We start from the raw sequence: 19,113 nt of genomic DNA on the forward strand, positions 1-19,113 counted from the left end.
AATAGTATGTTAGGCATATACTTTAGAGTTTTATATTATAATATTTCTATTTTAATGAGATCATACTCATAGACCAATCACCATTGAATAATGTAATATTTTATTAAAAAAGTGAATAATGTAATATTAAATATTTCGCAAAGGGAGGGTACGGTGGTGTCGGCAAGGGAAAACAATAAAGTGTACGGTGGCAGCAAAATCTTAAATTAAATAAATTAATCAATCAAGTGCAGTTCCATCATCATAAAGCAAAGAAAAAAATAGTCAAAAAGTTCAATTATAAAGGAGCTTGGTCAATTGAGGCAACTTATACCACAATTGCTGGTTTCGGAAAAATTAGGTTTTTGGTTTTGTAATTTAATTTTGTTTATTTTAATTTTGTTAATAATGAAATTGTATTTTTACTCACATAACTTATATGTTTTTGTTATTTTTAGTCATGTTACGATGAGTTTTTATTTTTAATCATGTAAATTTTCTGTTTTTACTCAAATCCATCCTATCTTCTTATAAAAAAAATTGACCAAAAATACAAATTTTAAAACAAAAAATGTACAAAAAATATAAATTACACGAGTAAAAATAGGAATATGTCGTTACAAAAATAAAATAGTGAAAAATACAATTTATAGGACTTAAAATATAAATATTCATTCAAAATTTTGGAGGTACTTAAGTTCCGCGTACAGAAACACATGTACAGATTCAGATGACCTAGTCAACGCAACCCACTTCGTACACCAGAGTTAAATTGCTTTTTCTTTAAGATTCTGATAATTTTTGTTTCGAATTAAAACTAGAGAGGTTTTGATCCAGTGAACCCAAAAATCATGCATGACTTCTTCATTTATTGGAGCTTCTGTATATTCTGTCTCATCATCTTATCCGAAAGATCTTCCGGCGCTGATAACGGCTATGAAGCCTGCAGCGTACCGGTCCTTTGTGGTGGCCTGAACATAAGCTTTCCGTTCTATATTCAAGGCCTGCAGCAAGCCTACTGTGGATTCCCTGGATTTATGCTAAACTGCAGCGATCTTGGATCCCCAGTTCTTGGATTACCCGGAAACGAATATGTAATCGAGGGAATTTCTTATACAAACCGGAATTTTCGTGTGATTGATTCAGTTGTTTTAAACTCAAATTCCAGCAGCTGTCTCCCCGGAATTAGAAACAGCACGCTTTATACGCAACCCCAGTTCGATTATGTAGATGTAACACATCTCCGTCTGTTCGGAGACTGCCGGGAAACATTAACTAATGATCTGTCTAAGTACCAGGTTGACTGTGGTAACTGGGACTTGGCATTGTATGATGATGGTAGAGATAAAAACTTGATCAGAATTGCGCTGGAAGATTGCCCAAGAAACGTTCTGGTGCCGGTGGATGGGGCCGGCCAATCGGGCGGTGGAAACGGTGGAATTGGAGATGTCCTCGAGGTTGCCAAGAAGGGATTCGAATTGAACTGGACATCAGCCGATTGTGACGCATGTGAAATAAGTGGTGGGCGTTGTGGATTTAATGAAACTTTATACAAGTTCATATGTTTCTGCCCTGACAGGTCTCATTCCTCGAGTTGCCTACGCGGTAAGTAATTTTTCCCTTTTCTTGGATGTTTATTTACTAACCAAAATACGTTTAACAAAGCAAAAACTGGTAATTGGTGGTCTCCTTTCGTGCTTAACGCAGACTCTTGTCGGTTGATTCTAATATTGTCACTATTTTTCTACTTCATGGGTCTCATTTACGATTATAAAATTCAACAAAATAATATTGAAATAAAATTTATAACATGTCGTTTTCAACTGTTCTTAAAATAAACAATCACAACGGTAACTTAAAACTCGTCTGATAGCAAAATATTTCAAATTTAAAATGAGATCTCGGAGTCGATGATCTCAACACACACTTATACAACTCAAAAAAATCCTTGAAAAAGCTAATTTAATATTTGAACGTATATCTATGAATGTGTGTGTGTATATATATATATATATATCCATGAAAAAATATTACTTTTTATGCTAAGAGTATTACTTTTTATTGTGAATATCGGTAAGGTTGACCCATCGCACAACTAAAGATTAATGAGACCGTCTCACAAGAGACCTACTCATTAAACTATCAAATAATGTTATGCTTAACGGGCATAAAATCTCGAAAACCAATGTGTTTTATATCATAAAGTAAAACTATTGTCTTTACAATATCTCAAAATTAATTTTATTTGGTGGGTCTTCCATAAAGATGTTCCAAGTCCAACTACCGTGTGTGTAGCACAAACAACTGTTCCAAAAGTAGACCACCGAAATATAAAAATCTTGGCTCCATTTCCATTTTCTCGTCTATGTATGGCCTTTTCCAATTTGTCAGTCTTTTCCTTCGTATTTCATCCTTTGCTTCTCAAATTTTGTGATGCCAACAAGTGCCCCAAATACTTCCCTTGTAAAGATCTTGGGACACCGGAGTATCCCTTCATCGAGCTCGACCGGCCCCCGACTGCTGGATTATCGAGGTTGATTGTAATTCTTCTTCGACACCAGGAAAACTTGATGTGGTACGAAGTTATGAAACTAAATATCTCGTCCGATGAATATGTCCGAGTCCGAGACACAATGCTACAGTCTCATTCGGATAACCGTAGCTGTTATACTTGCGAAAATCTCTCTCTCCCTCACCACCCTCTTCAAATGTAATGTAACTTCCACTCATAGCAAAGGCATGGAAGATTATCTTGAAAATTACAAAAAAAAAAAAAAAAATACTCGGGTTGCAAAGACTTTACAGTATATTAATTATAGACTGATCTCCTTCGCTCTTCATAATGTTGGTCGATTCAACTGCCTATAAAAGCTACTGAGGATTCGAGTGATGACCAGTTCAAACTGCTAACTTATGAACATACCATTTCGATCCAACTAAAGGTCGGTTTGTTGTTAATTACTTGCAAAATGAACCAATTCTTGCCATGAATCGTTTGTTACGATTCAATTGTTTATTACCTTTTTTTATTTCTCATTGAATCGTTCTGCTTTTAGATCTTTCAACTTATCGGTCCACTAAGAAAAAGGATCTGCTTAATTCTGGTTTACTAGCACAAACACTGAAGATTTGTCTTGCCTAAAAAGAGAAAAATAGGATGGTGATTAGGAAGTTTACTAATAGATGATAGACAAATTGTTTGCCTAATTATTTTGAGTTTAATTTGGACGTGTCAATATAAATTGCACTAACTTGTGCGGAAAACCAATAAATCTAACTTTTAAAATTCACGAACACTATGCATAGTAAACTTGATAGTTCGTTATAATCTCCTAAACAAATACAACAAAACCAAAGAAAAGACGATGGAATTTTACGACATAAAATCCGAACACGATTGTATATTTACAAATCAGCAGAAAATTACACAACATGAAATCATAATCAAATAGTACTAAAGTATGACTTAAAAATATTCTTAATGCTAAATCCTGGAAAAAAAAAAAACTTGAGTTATGACTAAGATTTCTGTAGGGAGTTGCCAACGTTTGTGCGAGATGTGTGTGTTTTTCGTTTCTGTCGATCTTCTTCTTTTCTTCTGATCTTTTGGGCGGTTCTTCCCACTGCCCGACTACTACATGATTTTGCTCTCTGTGATATCTTCATGTTTGTATATACGTAGTTTGATTTATTCAAATCAATTCAAAACTGATGAGGTCTTATCTACTATTGTCACCTCTTTCTTCTGCGATTTGGACTTGACCAATTTTGGACCTAATTAAAATATAGTCCCAACACAAATAAAATTATTTAACCCCACAAATGTTTAGGATTGATGAACCATAGAAATAATTTTCTTTTAAAGACAATTTATGTAATTTGATGTACTTTTTGTTGAGATATCTATATGTTAGAACCAAAGAAAAAACACGGACAAGATCAACATGGATAACTGCGCATAGCTCTAGCCTAAGAGTCCTGGTTATAAGATTAGAAATGAAGTGTCCTAGTGCTGCAGTATAGATACGATTCGTTATAGTCTTGATTGTTGCTATAATACCATATAGTGTAGCGAGAGTCGGGGTGGAGAGCACTAGAGCTCGAGAGCGTGAGAGAAAGAGTCGAGCGCGAGAGCTTGGAAGCGTAGAATACGAGAGCTCGGGAGTGTGGATCGAGATCTTTTCTCTTGCAGTCTGTGTGTGTAAAAATTTTCATCTTTGTTCAATTCAGTTAAATCCAATTTCTTTTGTATTGTTCGATATCAAGGTTGTTTCTATAACATCCCCAGCTCAATTTGTGGTTCTCTGACAGGGGTGTGCAATCGGTCTATTAGGTTATCGACCGAATCGAATAGACCTTTAATCGATTTTATTTTCGAATAACCGAACTGATCGAAATATTCATAGAAACCGAATTAACTGAACCAATTTCAAGTCGGTTATTTTGGTTACCGACTGAAATAACCGATATTTTTTAAAATATGTGAATTTTAACACACACACAAAAGAAAACGATAGAATGCTTATAAATAACAAGAAACATATTGAACAAAAAATATCAATAAAATATTGAAGATAAATCATTAGATGAATGAGCTTTCTTCTGATGTATGAAAAGTTGAGTTTCTTTCTAATATATTTTAAATGTCTATATACAATTTAAATTAATATATATACCAATTCGGTTAAATCCGAATTTTTCAAATTAAAACCGAAATTGAACCGAATTAACCGATTGTTTAAAATTTCAAAACTGAACGTACAAATTAACCGAACTGAAAAATTCGGTTCAGTCGGATAATTCGATTTAACCGAAATTTGCACACTCCTATTCTCAGATAACAAAATCATTGTGCAACAGAAATATGGCAAAAAAAAGGAAGAAAAAAAGGAGAAGGAAACTTCAGATAAATTGATGCAAACTTGAAGTTAGCTGACAGTCACTAATAATTCATTAACTCATAATTCAACTTCTTGAATTTAATGATATGATGTTCAGTACACCTAAATATATAATGCATTTTCTTGTATGATTATCCAATTTTGTAGTTTTTTTAACTCATGTCACAAAGTCAAGGGTCAATTATGTAAACGACCCTCCAGTCAAGTTGATAATGACAGCGAAACTTGAGTGTTCTTGACCTCAATCTGACCATTTCAAACTAATTAAGCAAATAAATAAAAAACAATAATAATTAAAAAAATATATATATCATTTCAAGTTTTGTTTCAGATTAAATTATGGGGAAATTGCTCATAAATCCCTAAACCCAAACTTAACTTGTCCCTAGCTCCCTAGCCATCAAAAACTCTCTTTTAACTCCCTAAACCTATAAAATTGACAAAACTACCCTTATTCTCTATTTTCTTTTAATTGATCCTCCGCGCTTCAAAAATGGTATCAGAGCATGGTTAATTTATTTCAAACACGAAAATTTTATTATTACTAGTAACTAAATGTATGAGAAGGAGAATTTCGAAAAAATTATGAATCCGAACTTTAGTTCGAGGAGAATAATTTACAAGAACTATTCCAATATTTTGGAATATACACAAGTTTATCTAACTATTGTTAGATATCAGAAACAGGAGAACAGAGGTATGTCCCAATGGTGACCACCAAGTTATGGTACAGATCTGATGGAAACATCAGACAAATGACGGTATATGTCATGTATCAAGAAATGAAAGGATTTCGGAATCCCCGAAATCATTTCAATCTCTATTCCAGAAACATTAGTTTCCGAATAGAGCTATTCAGATGTTCTATAAAGCATCTGAAACAACTCATTGAATCAGGAAATTTATCTCCTGATGAAAGATAGCAGTGTTTGCAAAACCTTGCATACACAAAAGGTAGACTCTTACAGGCCGAAAAGACCAGATCTTCAATGATCTGTTAAATATGTCAGGGACTACCATCCAGTTCGAAATTGAACTTATTTCCCTGGAAATAAATCAATTAGAACAAGAATTACAGCGAAGTATATGCTTCACTGAACTCAGAACAAAAGGTATGCGTTTACAAGGTTTAAAGAACCGTAAAAACATACTTCAAAATCTACTCAGAAGAAATTCTTCAGAGAACAATGGATCTGTATAGACAGAAGATCTACGAAGGGAAGCAACAGCACCCTCAGGTAAAAATTTATGATTCAGAATAATAAATTTCTGGAGATAGTACCAGACTCCTCTAAGCTCTCTCTGGATCTTAGAGAAATACAGAAAACGGTACAAAATTATGGCAATATGCTATATTATGTACCTCAAAAGATTGAAAAGGTCCTAGAAAAACAAGAAGAAATTCTTGAAATCTTAAAGGAGATTCAAACAAGAATACAGAAACTAGAACAACAACCAAGTTCTAGTAGAAGAACTTCAGGAGGCTGGTTACCACCATCCTTTGGTACCGAACCTTTGTTACATCAACAAGGGAAGGCCAGAGTGGTGTCAAAACCTTTAACTGAAGAAGAAAAGATGATCAATCTAATCAAGTCTGTCTCAGAAAAGAAATTGATCTGATGACAACTTTAGAAAGGATTGGTTTGGAGGATCTACAAGAGCTTGCGGAATCTTTCGCAAATCTCAAAGTAGTCGATCTAAAGATGAATACAACAGTAGGTGAAACACCACCTGCAATAACCTGGTCATCTTCTCAGGAACCACCAAGGGAAAGTATGGGATCTCATAATGTAAATATGAGAAAACCTCAGACTGATTTCCATACCGGTGGAGGATCACACCCAGCGGGAACAAGGGCAAGGAGAACTCAAATTCCTTTGCACCAAACACCCTATGGGAAAACTGTTTTAGATCCTATACATCCTTACGGGGTTATGCTTAACCTTGATGTATTGGACTTCAAAAACAGAGAAGATCTCATAGACGATTGGACATCTGCTATGAGAATTGCAGCAGGAACACTTGATCTCAACAAAGAAGGATTCATTAAACTTTTGGAAATGAGTCTTATGGGATCAGTAAAAATTGCTTGGGACATGACTTCAGCAGACATGAAAGAGTCAGTCCTAGTTGGGGAATCTCTTAGTGAGATCGCTGGAAAGATGGCTACCCTATTCAAAGCACACTTTATAGGGGTAGACTATTTCAACAGTCAAGATACAGAGAAGAAGAAAAAATATACTTAAGCTCTGTATAGTCTTGAATTACATGATATATGTTTGATATATGAATACATTATGTTATTCACCAAATATAGATGGAATTCAGGAGTCGAAGAAGATATAGCTATGCAGCTTTTCTTCGCAAAAATGCCAAGCCCTTGGAGAGAAATTCTCATAAGGGAATACGTACCTGGTAATCCAGATACATTGGCAAGAAGAGCCTCTTTCCTTAAAGGGAAATTAGCAGAATGGTGTCACATGGCAGCATTACAAAAGAATTACAAACGACTAAGGGGTATCAACAAAAGAACTCCTTTGTGTTGTAAGGAAAATGATCTTCCAACAATTATTGGAAGTAAACCACAGAAGCATAAAAGGAAAAGTTTTAGGACTCATCCTTATGCACGAAGTGGAAGAAGTTCTTGGAAACCAAGAACCGTATCATCCCAAGCATCGAGCTCATCTCGAAGCACGGGAAGAACACCTACAAAGAAAACTTTCAGAAGAGCTCATACTAGAGCCAATGAAAGTTTCAAGGATTGTAATTGCTGGACATGTGGAGCAAGAGGTCATATCTCGACCAATTGTCCAGAAAATGAAAAAAGAGGTATTAAACGTTTTGATCCTACTCCGGATATTGAAGAAGCAGTTTATTACCAAGATCTTATTCAAGTATACCGATTTGAGGACATCGCCTCAGATGAAAGTATATATGAAGAAGAAGAAGTCGTCTTAAGTCAAGAAGAATCTGATGGAACAGAATCGGAATCTGACTGAAGACGAGGTGTTTCGACACGAAACACATGAAGATTTGTCTGGGTTTTTTAGCCAGACAACAATATCTCATAACATGGTTCAAAGAATCATGAGAGAAAATCCGAGTTTACAGAGATACCAAGGTTTCTCTGCAGGACAGGTAGAAAAGTTCTTAGGAAGTCTTGGCCTAAGAAACAGAAAGCATCATCTAATCTATAAAGTTTCTAGAAGGGAAATGGCAGTCCCAATGGAACTTACAGGAAATAGAATGGAGATGCAGTTAATTCCTTCCGAAGAAATAAAGGAGGAATTACAAAAACTCAAGATAGAAGTAGCAAGGACTATGTCCTGGATTCACATAGGAGCAATCCAGATTATGATAAAGGCTACTTTCAAAGAAGGGATAGATTCACCAATTGATATCGCCATATGCGATAAAAGAATGGGGAATCTACAAGATTCAGTACTGGGAACAATCTCAGGAAACCTCTGTGCAGGAAAAATTGTAGGAGTGATCTATCCAAGGATAGCCTACAACCTGGCAGATCGAGATTTCAGCCGAGCCTTGACATTACATCAGAATTTTAAGGAAAAAAGGTTGATGAAAGAAGGCAATAGACCATATTCTATTACCTATCAGATTTCATATGCTCTATCTAATACACATCATTCTGAGTTGTTTATTAGAAACGAATTTATTGAAATCCCTGAGATATTTGGAAAAGTTGCGCAGGCAATTTATCCAGAAAGAATTGAGTTTCCTTTAATACAGGAAACAGATATCCAGATCCAAGACAAACGGATTCTACAGAGGAATCAAAGTCTTAGATTGGAACCAAGAAGACTATCTTTTCAAGGAGATAGAATTACAAGTTACAGATGGGATAAAAAGCATGTCATAGAAACCCAACAGGAGCTGAAAAGTTTTTCTACAATAGGAAAGCTCAGAGGCCCAGAAGGTTGGAAGGAAGTAGAAATAGTATTTGATATTACAAAACAAAGGAATCAATTTCCTTGTAATTCAATATACCATTTGGAACAACCGATGATAGGAACTTACCAAGGACTGATTAATATCGGAGAATTGGAGGTTCATATTCAAGGAATTCCAGGAAAAGAATCAGAACGATTGATTCTTGGGCTAGAGTTTCTCGAGGAACCTAAACCTTGGAAACGTCTAGAGTATGGAATGGAGTTTATGGCAGAAGATAAAATGTGGAAAATCCAATGACCACAAGTCCATTCTCTATATACATTCCAGTAGGAATGTTGTATGAACAATATAAGGCAGAATACTTTGCTGCATATATTGATTCAGGTGCTGGAATATGTACAGCAAAACGAGGAGTTTTTCCAAATAATTTGGAAGAAGAGTTACCCAAGATTGCTGGAAGAGATTTTTCCAGAAGAATCTTAATCTTATGTAAAGGGATTAAGATGACTGAAATCATGATTGGCGGTGCTGGACAAACACCTTGGTACAAGGTAAAGACACCACCAATTTATTTTCATGATACAGGAGCTGACATATTGTTAGGAAATAATTTCCTACAAATGTTCAAATCCTATACACAGGAAAATGAGACTAGAAGATTAGTATTCACAACACCATGTGCTCACAAAATCATAGTCCAGAGACTTCGGGAGGCATTTTACAGAAAATTGCCAATCCAGTTTTGCAGCAAGCGTGGTGATTCAGGAAAACTTCTGAACCCAAAAATGAAGGATTCAAGACGGTTTGGAGAAACAATGCTCCAGTTAAGAGCAGATAAGGAACTCCAACCAGAAGATATAGAATGCCTTAAGATAACTCTACACACAAATGAAGTAGAGTTTGAATCTAAGGTATCACTGGAAGATGTCAAGAAGAGGATCAAAGAAAATTATAACGAAGATCCCTTGGCATGGTGGGACAGAAATCAACTCAGGGCTTGCCTTAAGATCAAGGAAGGCAAAGAGTATGAATTTGTCCGTTGTAAACCCATCCCAATGAACATCATTGATCAGAGGGATATGCAGATTATAATCAAGGAACATTTGGACCTTGGATTAATCAAAGCAGGTATGTCACCATATAGCAGTCCAGGTTTTCTGGTAAGAAACCATGGTGAAATTAAACGAGGAAAACCCAGATTGGTTATTAATTATCAAGAAATTAATAAGATTCTGGAGTTTGATGGGTATTTTATACCTAGTAGAGAACACTTGATTAGTTGCATTCGCAATGCCAAGATATTCTCTAAATTTGATTGCAAGTCTGGATTCTATCAGATTCGGATGCAGGAAGAAAGCAAGAAATTCACAGCTTTCTCCACACCTCAAGGACATTATATTTGGGAAGTATTACCAATGGGATTGGCTAACTCACCCCAAATATTTCAAAAAAAGATGGATAATCTTTTCAAAGATTATTTCAAGTTTATGTTTGTTTACATCGACGATGTTTTAATAGCATCCAAAGATATGAATGAACATGTTAAACATTTAGAGATTTTCTCTAATGTTTGCAAGAAAGAAGGACTGGTTTTATCTGAAAAGAAAGCAGTCATTGCTACAAGAAAGATTGAATTCCTCGGAATTGAGATCGATGAGTCAGGAATAATTCTGCAAGAGCACATAGTAGAAAAAGTGCAGAATTTTCCAGAAAATCTCAAAGACAAGAAGCAACTTCAAAGTTTTTTAGGGGTTGTTAATTTTGCTGGGATGTTTATTAAAAACCTAGCAAAACACAGGAAGGTGTTCAGTCCATTATTGAAAAAGGATGCTAGATTTATATGGACAGACGAACACACAAAAGGACTTATCCATTTAAAGAAGGTTTGCAAAAATCTTCCAAAGATGGCTATTCCTCAAGACGAGGATGATCTGGTATTATATACCGATGCCAGTGATCATTGGTGGGCTGCAGTATTAACAAAGCTCACACCAGATTGAGAACAACCATGCAGATATTGTAGTGGGTTATTCTCAGATGCAGAAGCCATAAGATGGCATATCAACGAAAAGGAATTTTATGCAGTAAAAAGGGCTTTTGAAAAATGGCCATTATTTTTACTTGCAAAGAAATTCACTTTGAAAGTTGATAACACTCAAGTTAAAGCCTTTTTGAGGAATAGAATTGAGTCTAAACCGGAGAAGGCTAGATTATTACGATGGCAAGCTTTATGTCAAAATTATATTTTTGATATTATGATAATAAAATCTCATGAAAATATTCTTGCAGATTTTTTAACAAGAGATGGACAGCATTGACATTGATGCTATTATCAAGATGCAGAGGCATTTGAGGGAACACCTTGAAATGCTTCAAACCGAGTTCAACAAGTTAGCTGTTAACGCAGAAGTTGCGGGAAGGCTACAACAAGCTGATAAGAGAATTGTCTCTGATCGAATTACAGGATGTTTACAGGCATATACTCAGTTATGGTCTGTAACGCAAAGGCCTATCCTCCAGGGCATTGAGAGACCACTGGTTTCTCAAATGGAGAGTTTTCGAGTACAGGACTCTATACCTGTAGCGGGGGATTCAAATACCCCTTGCACAAGTGTTAAGTCGGGATCATCACGAGATGAGTCGGCTGAAACAAAAATTGAGACTCCTGATCCTTATCTTGAGTCCTCAAGTCAACCCTTCACCTCGGGGATTGAAGAGGGAGAGATCAACCTTAGGCCTCGTATTGACAAAGGCAAAGCTAAGGTTGGTACTAATGAAGGTGTAATTTCTCCATTTCAGGTTTATCAGCAGAATTGGGAGAAATTAAAAACACCGATTTGCATTAACCCAGCTACAAATAGGGTTGATGTTTCAGGAAAATATCCAAGGGTATGGATGAAACCTAATTCATATCCCAAGGAGGTTAAAGCTTGGTATGAATTTGGGGCTCTTGCCTCAGTTTATACTACATCACCCAGCTTTCCGGAAATCTCAGGTTTACCAAAGTGGATCCAGGAAGCTGTTCACGAGACTTGGGCAAACAATGATTATTTGTCCAGAGGAGATGTTTTGGAGCTATACTTCTTTAGTGCAGCACCAGAACCAGCAGGGAAAGGTTCTAACGAAGCCTTTCATTTCATCAAGCTAAGGAGGCCAGATTTGAATGTCCAGAAATTTATCAAGGACCCTCCGACAGAAGAAACACCCCTGGTGTCTTCAATAACTGAAGATGACATTTCTACCAGAAGAGCTTGGGGTATTTGGGTCTGTCTCACTGAGATGGACAAAGTCAAGTTTCCGTTCAAATTCTACAATCATTCAGTGAACGGATCATTCCTGTTAAATACCATGACAGGAAAAACAACAAGTTTTGCAGAAGATCTATTTGAAAAGAAAAGAAATCTTTTGTGGAATAGCAAGCTGCCGGCAAGTAAAGAAACTCGTCGGAAATTCTGTAATATGGCACATGTAGGAAGATGGTCTGAAAACATCTGTCCAGAATGCCAAAACCAGAAGGAACCGGAATTTGGTAAAGGATTCAAGCCGAGATCTGATCGGAAACACTTTACCGATACCAGTACAAGTGGGGATGGACCACATTCACGATTTCCTCGAGGAAGCCGAAAGCCGAAGATTCCTCGACAAAATTAAAAGGGACATGTGACCCTCCATTACAAAAGCAGGACCACTACCATGTAAGTGGTAGAAACAAGACAACCACTAATTAGTGGTAAAGGACAAATAGACCACCAATAACAAATGGTGGATGACTCAGCAAGCATTGGACACCAATCTAAAAGGAATCCAATGAATAAAAGTAAATTAACTGGTCCCGAAAATTCATCCATAAATAAGGACAGAAAGGAAACCAGTTAACACACCAGAATCAAAACTTAAAAATGTATCGTGTATATTTGAAAGTTTTGAAAAGAAGAATAACATACAAGAGGAAAGAGGCAGAAGCATTGAAATGGTTAGTAAATCATTTCAAAGAGTATAAAAAAGATGAAATTACTGTCGATATCCTGGAAACTCATCGTCAATGGTATCTAAAAGAGATAAAGGAGGATGAGAAGTTGATGTCCAGATTAATAATCTAGACAGGGACCCTTCAACCACTACATGGTCCCCAAGCAAGCTGTAAAGGCTAATGAAGATTTGAAATCCGAGTTTCAAATCCGAAAGAGCCTTCTATAAATAAAGCCGGAAGAAGGAAGTGAAGATCATCAAATATTTTCTCCATTTCTTTCATACAAGGTTGTAATATTTTCTTTCAAGTTTTATGTGTGTTAAGAGTTCAGCTACGATAAGTAGCTAAAACAAGTTTCTCCTCCTCTACAGGAGGTTACTATGTAATAAATAAATATTTGTGTTTGAATAAAAGAGATCTTTGCTCTTAGCCCCTATCATGTATTATTTTCAAAAATTTGATCTTTTGCTGTACGCTCTAAGGTAGGAAACGAATTAGAGCTGTGCTAAGTATTGCTGAAGGAATCTGCTTAGTAACCATCGGTTGCGATCGTGTGGTTGGACTGTGAGGAGCAGTTCGTAAAAAACGGTGGATACAACCCGGTGGTACTCTAGTCAAAAAGGTAAAAGATTCAATTTATTTTACGGAAGCATGATGGGCCTTTTACTACAAAAAAAAAAATCAATTATTTAAAATAAAGATATAAGGGCAAACTTGGAAATTTGAGGGATATGGGGAGTTGAAACAAAGTTTTAATGGGGTAGGGAGTAAAGAGGAAGTTGAGAATGAAAATAGGGAGTTTTTGACAAAATACCCTTAAATTATTTCTAAATTAATTTTATTTGGTTCGGTCTTCCGTAAAGTGTACCAAGTCAACTACGGCTGTGTTACAAAAGTAAGACCACCGGAATACAAAAATCTTGCCTCCATTTTCCATTTTTTTCTTCTCTGCATGGCCTTTCCCAATTTATTCGTGTTCTTCTTCGTATTCTATGCTCTGCTTCTCAACTTTTCCGATGCCAACAACTGCCCCAAATCCTTCCCTTGTTCAGAACTTGGGATCCTGGAGTATCCCCTCACCGGGCTCGAACGCCCCGACTGCGGGTTAATCGGGGTTGCTTGTAATACTTCGGTACCAATGTTTAAGATTGGGGATAAAGGGCCGTTCTACGATGTTTTGGATAATATTTCCACAAATAAATATTTTGTTCGAGACCTATCCCTTCGGTATAATTTGGCTCGCAGTAGTTGTTTTTCTTTCAGCAGTCTTCCTCTCTATATTTCTCCCCATATTTCATTCGTAATATCCCCAAATCTCACCCTCTTCACATGTGACAAGCCTTTCTATGATAGGAGTGTGGAAGAGCATTTCAAAGATTACAAAAATCACTCGAAATGTGTAGGCTTTGATGTATATTATAGAAACCCAGAGGATGGAAATCGTGCTAGTGGGGCTGATCTCCCTTTTGGATGTCGTTCGATTCAAATGCCTTTGTGGAATCGTTCTTTGAATTGGAGTGATGGCTTGTTCAAACTGCTTGCTTATGAATTTGATCTTGAGTGGCATGTTGAACAAACTAAAGGTCCGTGTCATATATTATATGTTGTTCGTTACTTGCAAAAGGAACCAAATTTTATGCTAACATATAGAGTTGTTTTCTTGGCGAAAAATTCAATGCTGTTGTTTATTTTTGCTTCTTCTTGAGTAACCCTCCACTGGTTTGTTTGGGACATGCAATTAATAATTTTTCATACCTTTGATTTGGTTGCAGGAAACAAAAAGAAGAGGAAAATAATAATAGCCGCAGGTATTGTCAGTTTGATTACCGTGTTTCCATCTTAGTATTCTGGTTTCCATAACTTATTTTTCTTCAGGTTAGACTTCATTAGCATCTTAAATCTCAGTCATTACCTCGTTGCATGCAGGTGCAAGTGTGGCTGCTGTAACAGTAGCAGCTTCTTTCGTACTCGTTGTCTTCTTCAGGAAAAAATTGCTAAAATCACATGCCTTTCAAAAGACGTATGCAAAAAACCAAGTGGACATTGAACTTTTCTTGAAGAATCATGGCACTCTTGCACCCAAAATGTACAAATATTCATATCTCAAAAAAATAACCAATTCATTTTCCGAGAATTTAGGTAAAGGAGGGTATGGTATCGTCTACAAGGGTAAACTAGAAGATGGACGTCTCGTGGCTGTTAAAATCTTGAGTGAATCAAAAGGAAATGGAGAAGAGTTTATGAATGAGGTATCCAGTATTAGTAGAACTTCCCACGTCAACGTTGTTGCTCTCCTGGGATTTTGCTTTGACGGTTCGAAAAGAGCTTTGATTTACGAATTCATGCCCAATGGCTCACTCGAGAAGTTCATACCCAATACTTCTTCTTCAGCACTAAATTCTACGTTAGGAGTGGATAAATTGTTTGAAATTGTAGTTGGGATTGCTCGAGGACTAGAATACTTGCATCAAGGCTGCAACACACGAATTTTGCATTTCGACATAAAGCCTCATAATATTCTTCTCGATAAGGATTTTAAGCCAAAGATTTCAGATTTCGGCCTATCAAAACTATGCCCCAACAGATCAAGCATTGTGTTAATGCAAGAGGCAAGAGGGACTGTGGGATACATTGCTCCAGAAGTATTTTGCAGGAATTTTGGCGAAGTCTCTCACAAATCCGATGTTTATAGCTATGGCATGATGGTTCTGGAAATGGTGGTTGGGAGGCAACAGCACAGCATTGATCATCAAGGTGAACGCTCGACTGAAATCTATTTTTCAGATTGGATATACAAGAATTTGGAACAAAATACAATTGAAAAATGTGTCGTTGGCAGCGATATTTCGCAAGAAGATGAAGGAAACACTGTGAAGAGAAGGCTGATAATAATTGGATTGTGGTGCATACAGACTGATCCCAAGAATAGGCCATCGATTATTGGTGTGATTGAGATGTTGGAAGCAAAACTTGAATCCTTGCAACTTCCACCAAAACCAAACTTGTCTTCTTCCCCAAGATTACCGTTTGTATATTCAAGTTCAGAATCGAAATCTCTATTATAAATCACATTGGCAATTGAACAGTTACTGGGAATGAGGTTGAAATATGATATCTTTTGAGAAAATTCTTTAGTAAAAACATGTATGCTAAGCAACCGAAGTTTTATCATTCTACTAAAGTTAGTTTCATATTCCGAGTTGGAGACGTAACCAAAATTCTAACAAGTTTCGGGATTTACTAGGATCGATGAATTTCAAATCCATAATTAATTTAAATATTTTAACTTATTTACATGGACAAAAAATAAGTGAATTTCAAATCATCTTTATATCAAATTAAGTATTTTTAATTGTAATTTCATCATTTAAAATTCATTTATCAAATGAATGTTTCCAAAATCAAATGTTTATTTTTCCCTCAAAATCAAATACATTAATACGAACTCAACCTCGGTATTTCCCCGTCTCATTTAGAGCATCTCCAACCTTGCACCAAAATGGTGCAAAACACCATTTTGGTGCAAGGTTTTGCACTCCAACGGGGGCTGCGCTATTTTGCTAAAATAGCGCAGCCCCCTTCCTCTGCGCCAAATTTGGCGCAGAGGAAGGCCCTTGCGCCAATTTGGCGCAAGGGTTATATATATTTTTTTATTTTTTTTGTTTTTTTTTATAAATATTTATATTAAAAAAAATATCAAGATTATTTAAATAATAGTACAATATATATTTTATTATTTATATAAATAGATATTTAATAATAAAAAATAAAGAATAATAATTATTGATTTTTAAATATTTATTTATGCTAATTATTAATAATTAAGTTATAATTTGATTTAATGATTTATAAATAATATAATTAAATACAAATGCAAAAAATTAATATAACAATACAATTCACTTTTTATAATGAAGCATTTGTATTAATTCGTATGCTCACTATGCACTACGAAATGCTTTAATTGATCATTTGTGGAAGGAATATAATTGTTCAGATGCTTGAATTTGGATTCATATTAATTTCTAAAAATAAATTATCTGTATTAAAATTATGTCAATTTTAATAATGAAGCATTTGTATTAATTCGTATTATAAATATTAGAGTTAATATATATAAGAATCAAATAAATAAATTTAACTATTAATAAAATGAAATTATAATTATAATACTAATATTAATATTAATATTAATTATAATTATATTGTTAAATTTATAAATAAATAGTAAACTAAAAGAATATTCTAGGAATATACTTTTTAGTGTAAGATTTGAAGTAAATGGGTTGGAGATGAATGTTATATTTGGTGCAGAAACTGCAATATTTTGGTGCAAAAACTGCACCAAAATAGATTTATGGATTGGAGATCGTCTTAATATACAAAGACTCTTGTGGTTCATTCTACTAATCTTCCGATTTTTCCATCTCGATGGGTCCTACTTATTGTTTAATTCACACATTAAATTAAAAAAATAAAAAAAAATATAAAGTTCTTTTATTTGATCTTAAATAATTAACTCTCCCGTTGATCTAGACCAATTTCCGTAATACATTATGAGTAGAATATCCACTATTATTTTGATTATTATTATTTTTAAAAATATAGTATATATCTTATGAAATTTCCACAGGCTGAATGTTCACGATTTTATTTTCCCAAAAATACTCACCTCTTACTTTCCCACCCAGATAAGAATGAGAATCAAATTGAGGATGATGAGCAAGAATACTTTTGGGGATGGTGAAGAAGCAGTCTAATTCGTGATCGATTGATTATTCAGTCTTATGATTTCAGTATTACGTATTTACGCTTCCGCATGTTTCTATTTCTTTCTGAGTTGTAAAGACGTTGAACTTCTGGGAAATTTATGATAATAAACTGGTTTGGTATATGCTGTACTACGAGGCTAGTTATTTTGCAATTATGTGATTGTGAGATAATGCCGGTGTCGACTAACCCTGGTCTCGGGGCGTGACATTTAAGTGGTATCAGAACCGCCAGGTTCATAATCCGGTTGGGGAAGGAAATTGTCTAAAAAAAAAAAAAAAAATTCTTCGGTGGGATTTTATAAATCGGCCAATGCTATCCCCTCCGAAACGGCCCAACGATCAAGACTCCCCACACTAATCGGGAGCTCCAGCGAAAAATCGCGAAATTCTTTCTTTTAGGCCTCCGAAACCTCGATTTTGCCGTTTTAGGAAAGTTTCGTAACTCCTATAACTTTTCGTAGGAAACTCCGAATTCGATTCCGTCAACTGTTCTGGAATCCGTTCGACATATGCTTCGAATCCTTATATCTATCTCGAAACTTTCCATATTTGGAAATTTTCGAAAAGTTTTATTTATTCCCTTTATTTGACTCTATATGACTCTGATATTTTATTCTGTCCTATTTTTGATATTCTGAGCATTTCTTTTTTTTCCAGGAAATGGCTCGCATACGTTTAACTGTCCGTAAGAGTGTAGCTTCGATTATTCATAGAGAGACGTTCCAGCTAGACAGTCCCCGACCTCGCCCGCGCGCTCAGTCTCCTATACGTTTAGATGATTTGGCTCTAGCACGCCACGATAGGACGGTTAGGAGGCTGAGAGCTAGCAATCTGGAGAGGAGGAAGCAAGTGGAGGATCTAACTACCAAGCTATTGGCAGCAGAAAAGAGGATCGATCAGGTATATGAGATGTTCCAACTCGTTAATGAAGATAACGGCGAACTGCGAGAGTCATTACAACTGACGAGGGCCCAAACCAAACAAGCTATGAATGAATTGGACAGACGTACCGTAGAATTGGCTGAAGCTCGTCACGCACGTGTAAGAGATAAGGAGAGAATGGAAGAGTCCTGGAAGGTGGTCATGCAATTGTCAGAAAATAACCAAAGGCTATCAAAGGAGATAGACGAAAGGAAGGCAAGAGAGAAGGCACTCATCCAGAAAGATCAAGCAAACTGCGCGCGTGCAAAGAATGAGTTGGACAACGCGATAGGGAAGATTCTGACTCATAGGAAACAGATTGCTGAATTAGAATCGGAGAATCAAGACCTGCAGATGCAGCTGGCAGAGTTTTTAGACCCGGAGGTGCCGGAGGAGGATTCCGAGGAGGAAGAAGCCCCACCTGACGTAGCCGTGGGGAATGGAGAGATATCAGATTAGAATATTTTAGTGAACCATTTTTAGTTTATTTCCGTTGTTGCTATTTTCCATTCCAGTAAATTCCCATTCAGTTGTTTATGTTTATTTGAGAAATCAATAAAAGTTGTTATTTCGATTACTTGTTGGCGTCAATTTATTATTCAATTAATTCTATCAGTTTATGCAACAAATATCTTAGAAACTTGTACGCTTGTAGGAG

At 35.8% G+C, this 19,113-nt stretch overlaps 1 protein-coding gene across 3 annotated transcripts; it reads left to right on the forward strand.

Moving 5' to 3' along the window:
- Positions 1-672: 672 nt before the first annotated feature.
- LOC140821332 (LEAF RUST 10 DISEASE-RESISTANCE LOCUS RECEPTOR-LIKE PROTEIN KINASE-like 2.5) lies at positions 673-16,008 on the forward strand. Of its 3 annotated transcripts, none has more exons than XM_073181804.1 (3): positions 673-1,584; positions 14,535-14,570; positions 14,689-16,008. In XM_073181804.1, exons 1-3 carry the CDS (start codon positions 831-833, stop codon positions 15,825-15,827), a joined length of 1,929 nt encoding a protein of 642 aa, XP_073037905.1. In that variant the 5' UTR covers positions 673-830; the 3' UTR covers positions 15,828-16,008. The 3 variants fall into 3 exon arrangements, with proteins under 3 accessions (XP_073037905.1, XP_073037906.1, XP_073037908.1); XM_073181805.1 differs by lacking the exon at positions 673-1,584 and adding an exon at positions 13,606-14,345; XM_073181807.1 differs by lacking the exons at positions 673-1,584; positions 14,535-14,570 and adding an exon at positions 13,606-14,345.
- Positions 16,009-19,113: the final 3,105 nt, after the last annotated feature.

Source organism: Primulina eburnea, unplaced genomic scaffold, assembly GCF_022965805.1.
Source record: "Primulina eburnea isolate SZY01 unplaced genomic scaffold, ASM2296580v1 ctg524_ERROPOS1344499, whole genome shotgun sequence".
Lineage (NCBI taxonomy): Eukaryota > Viridiplantae > Streptophyta > Magnoliopsida > Lamiales > Gesneriaceae > Primulina > Primulina eburnea.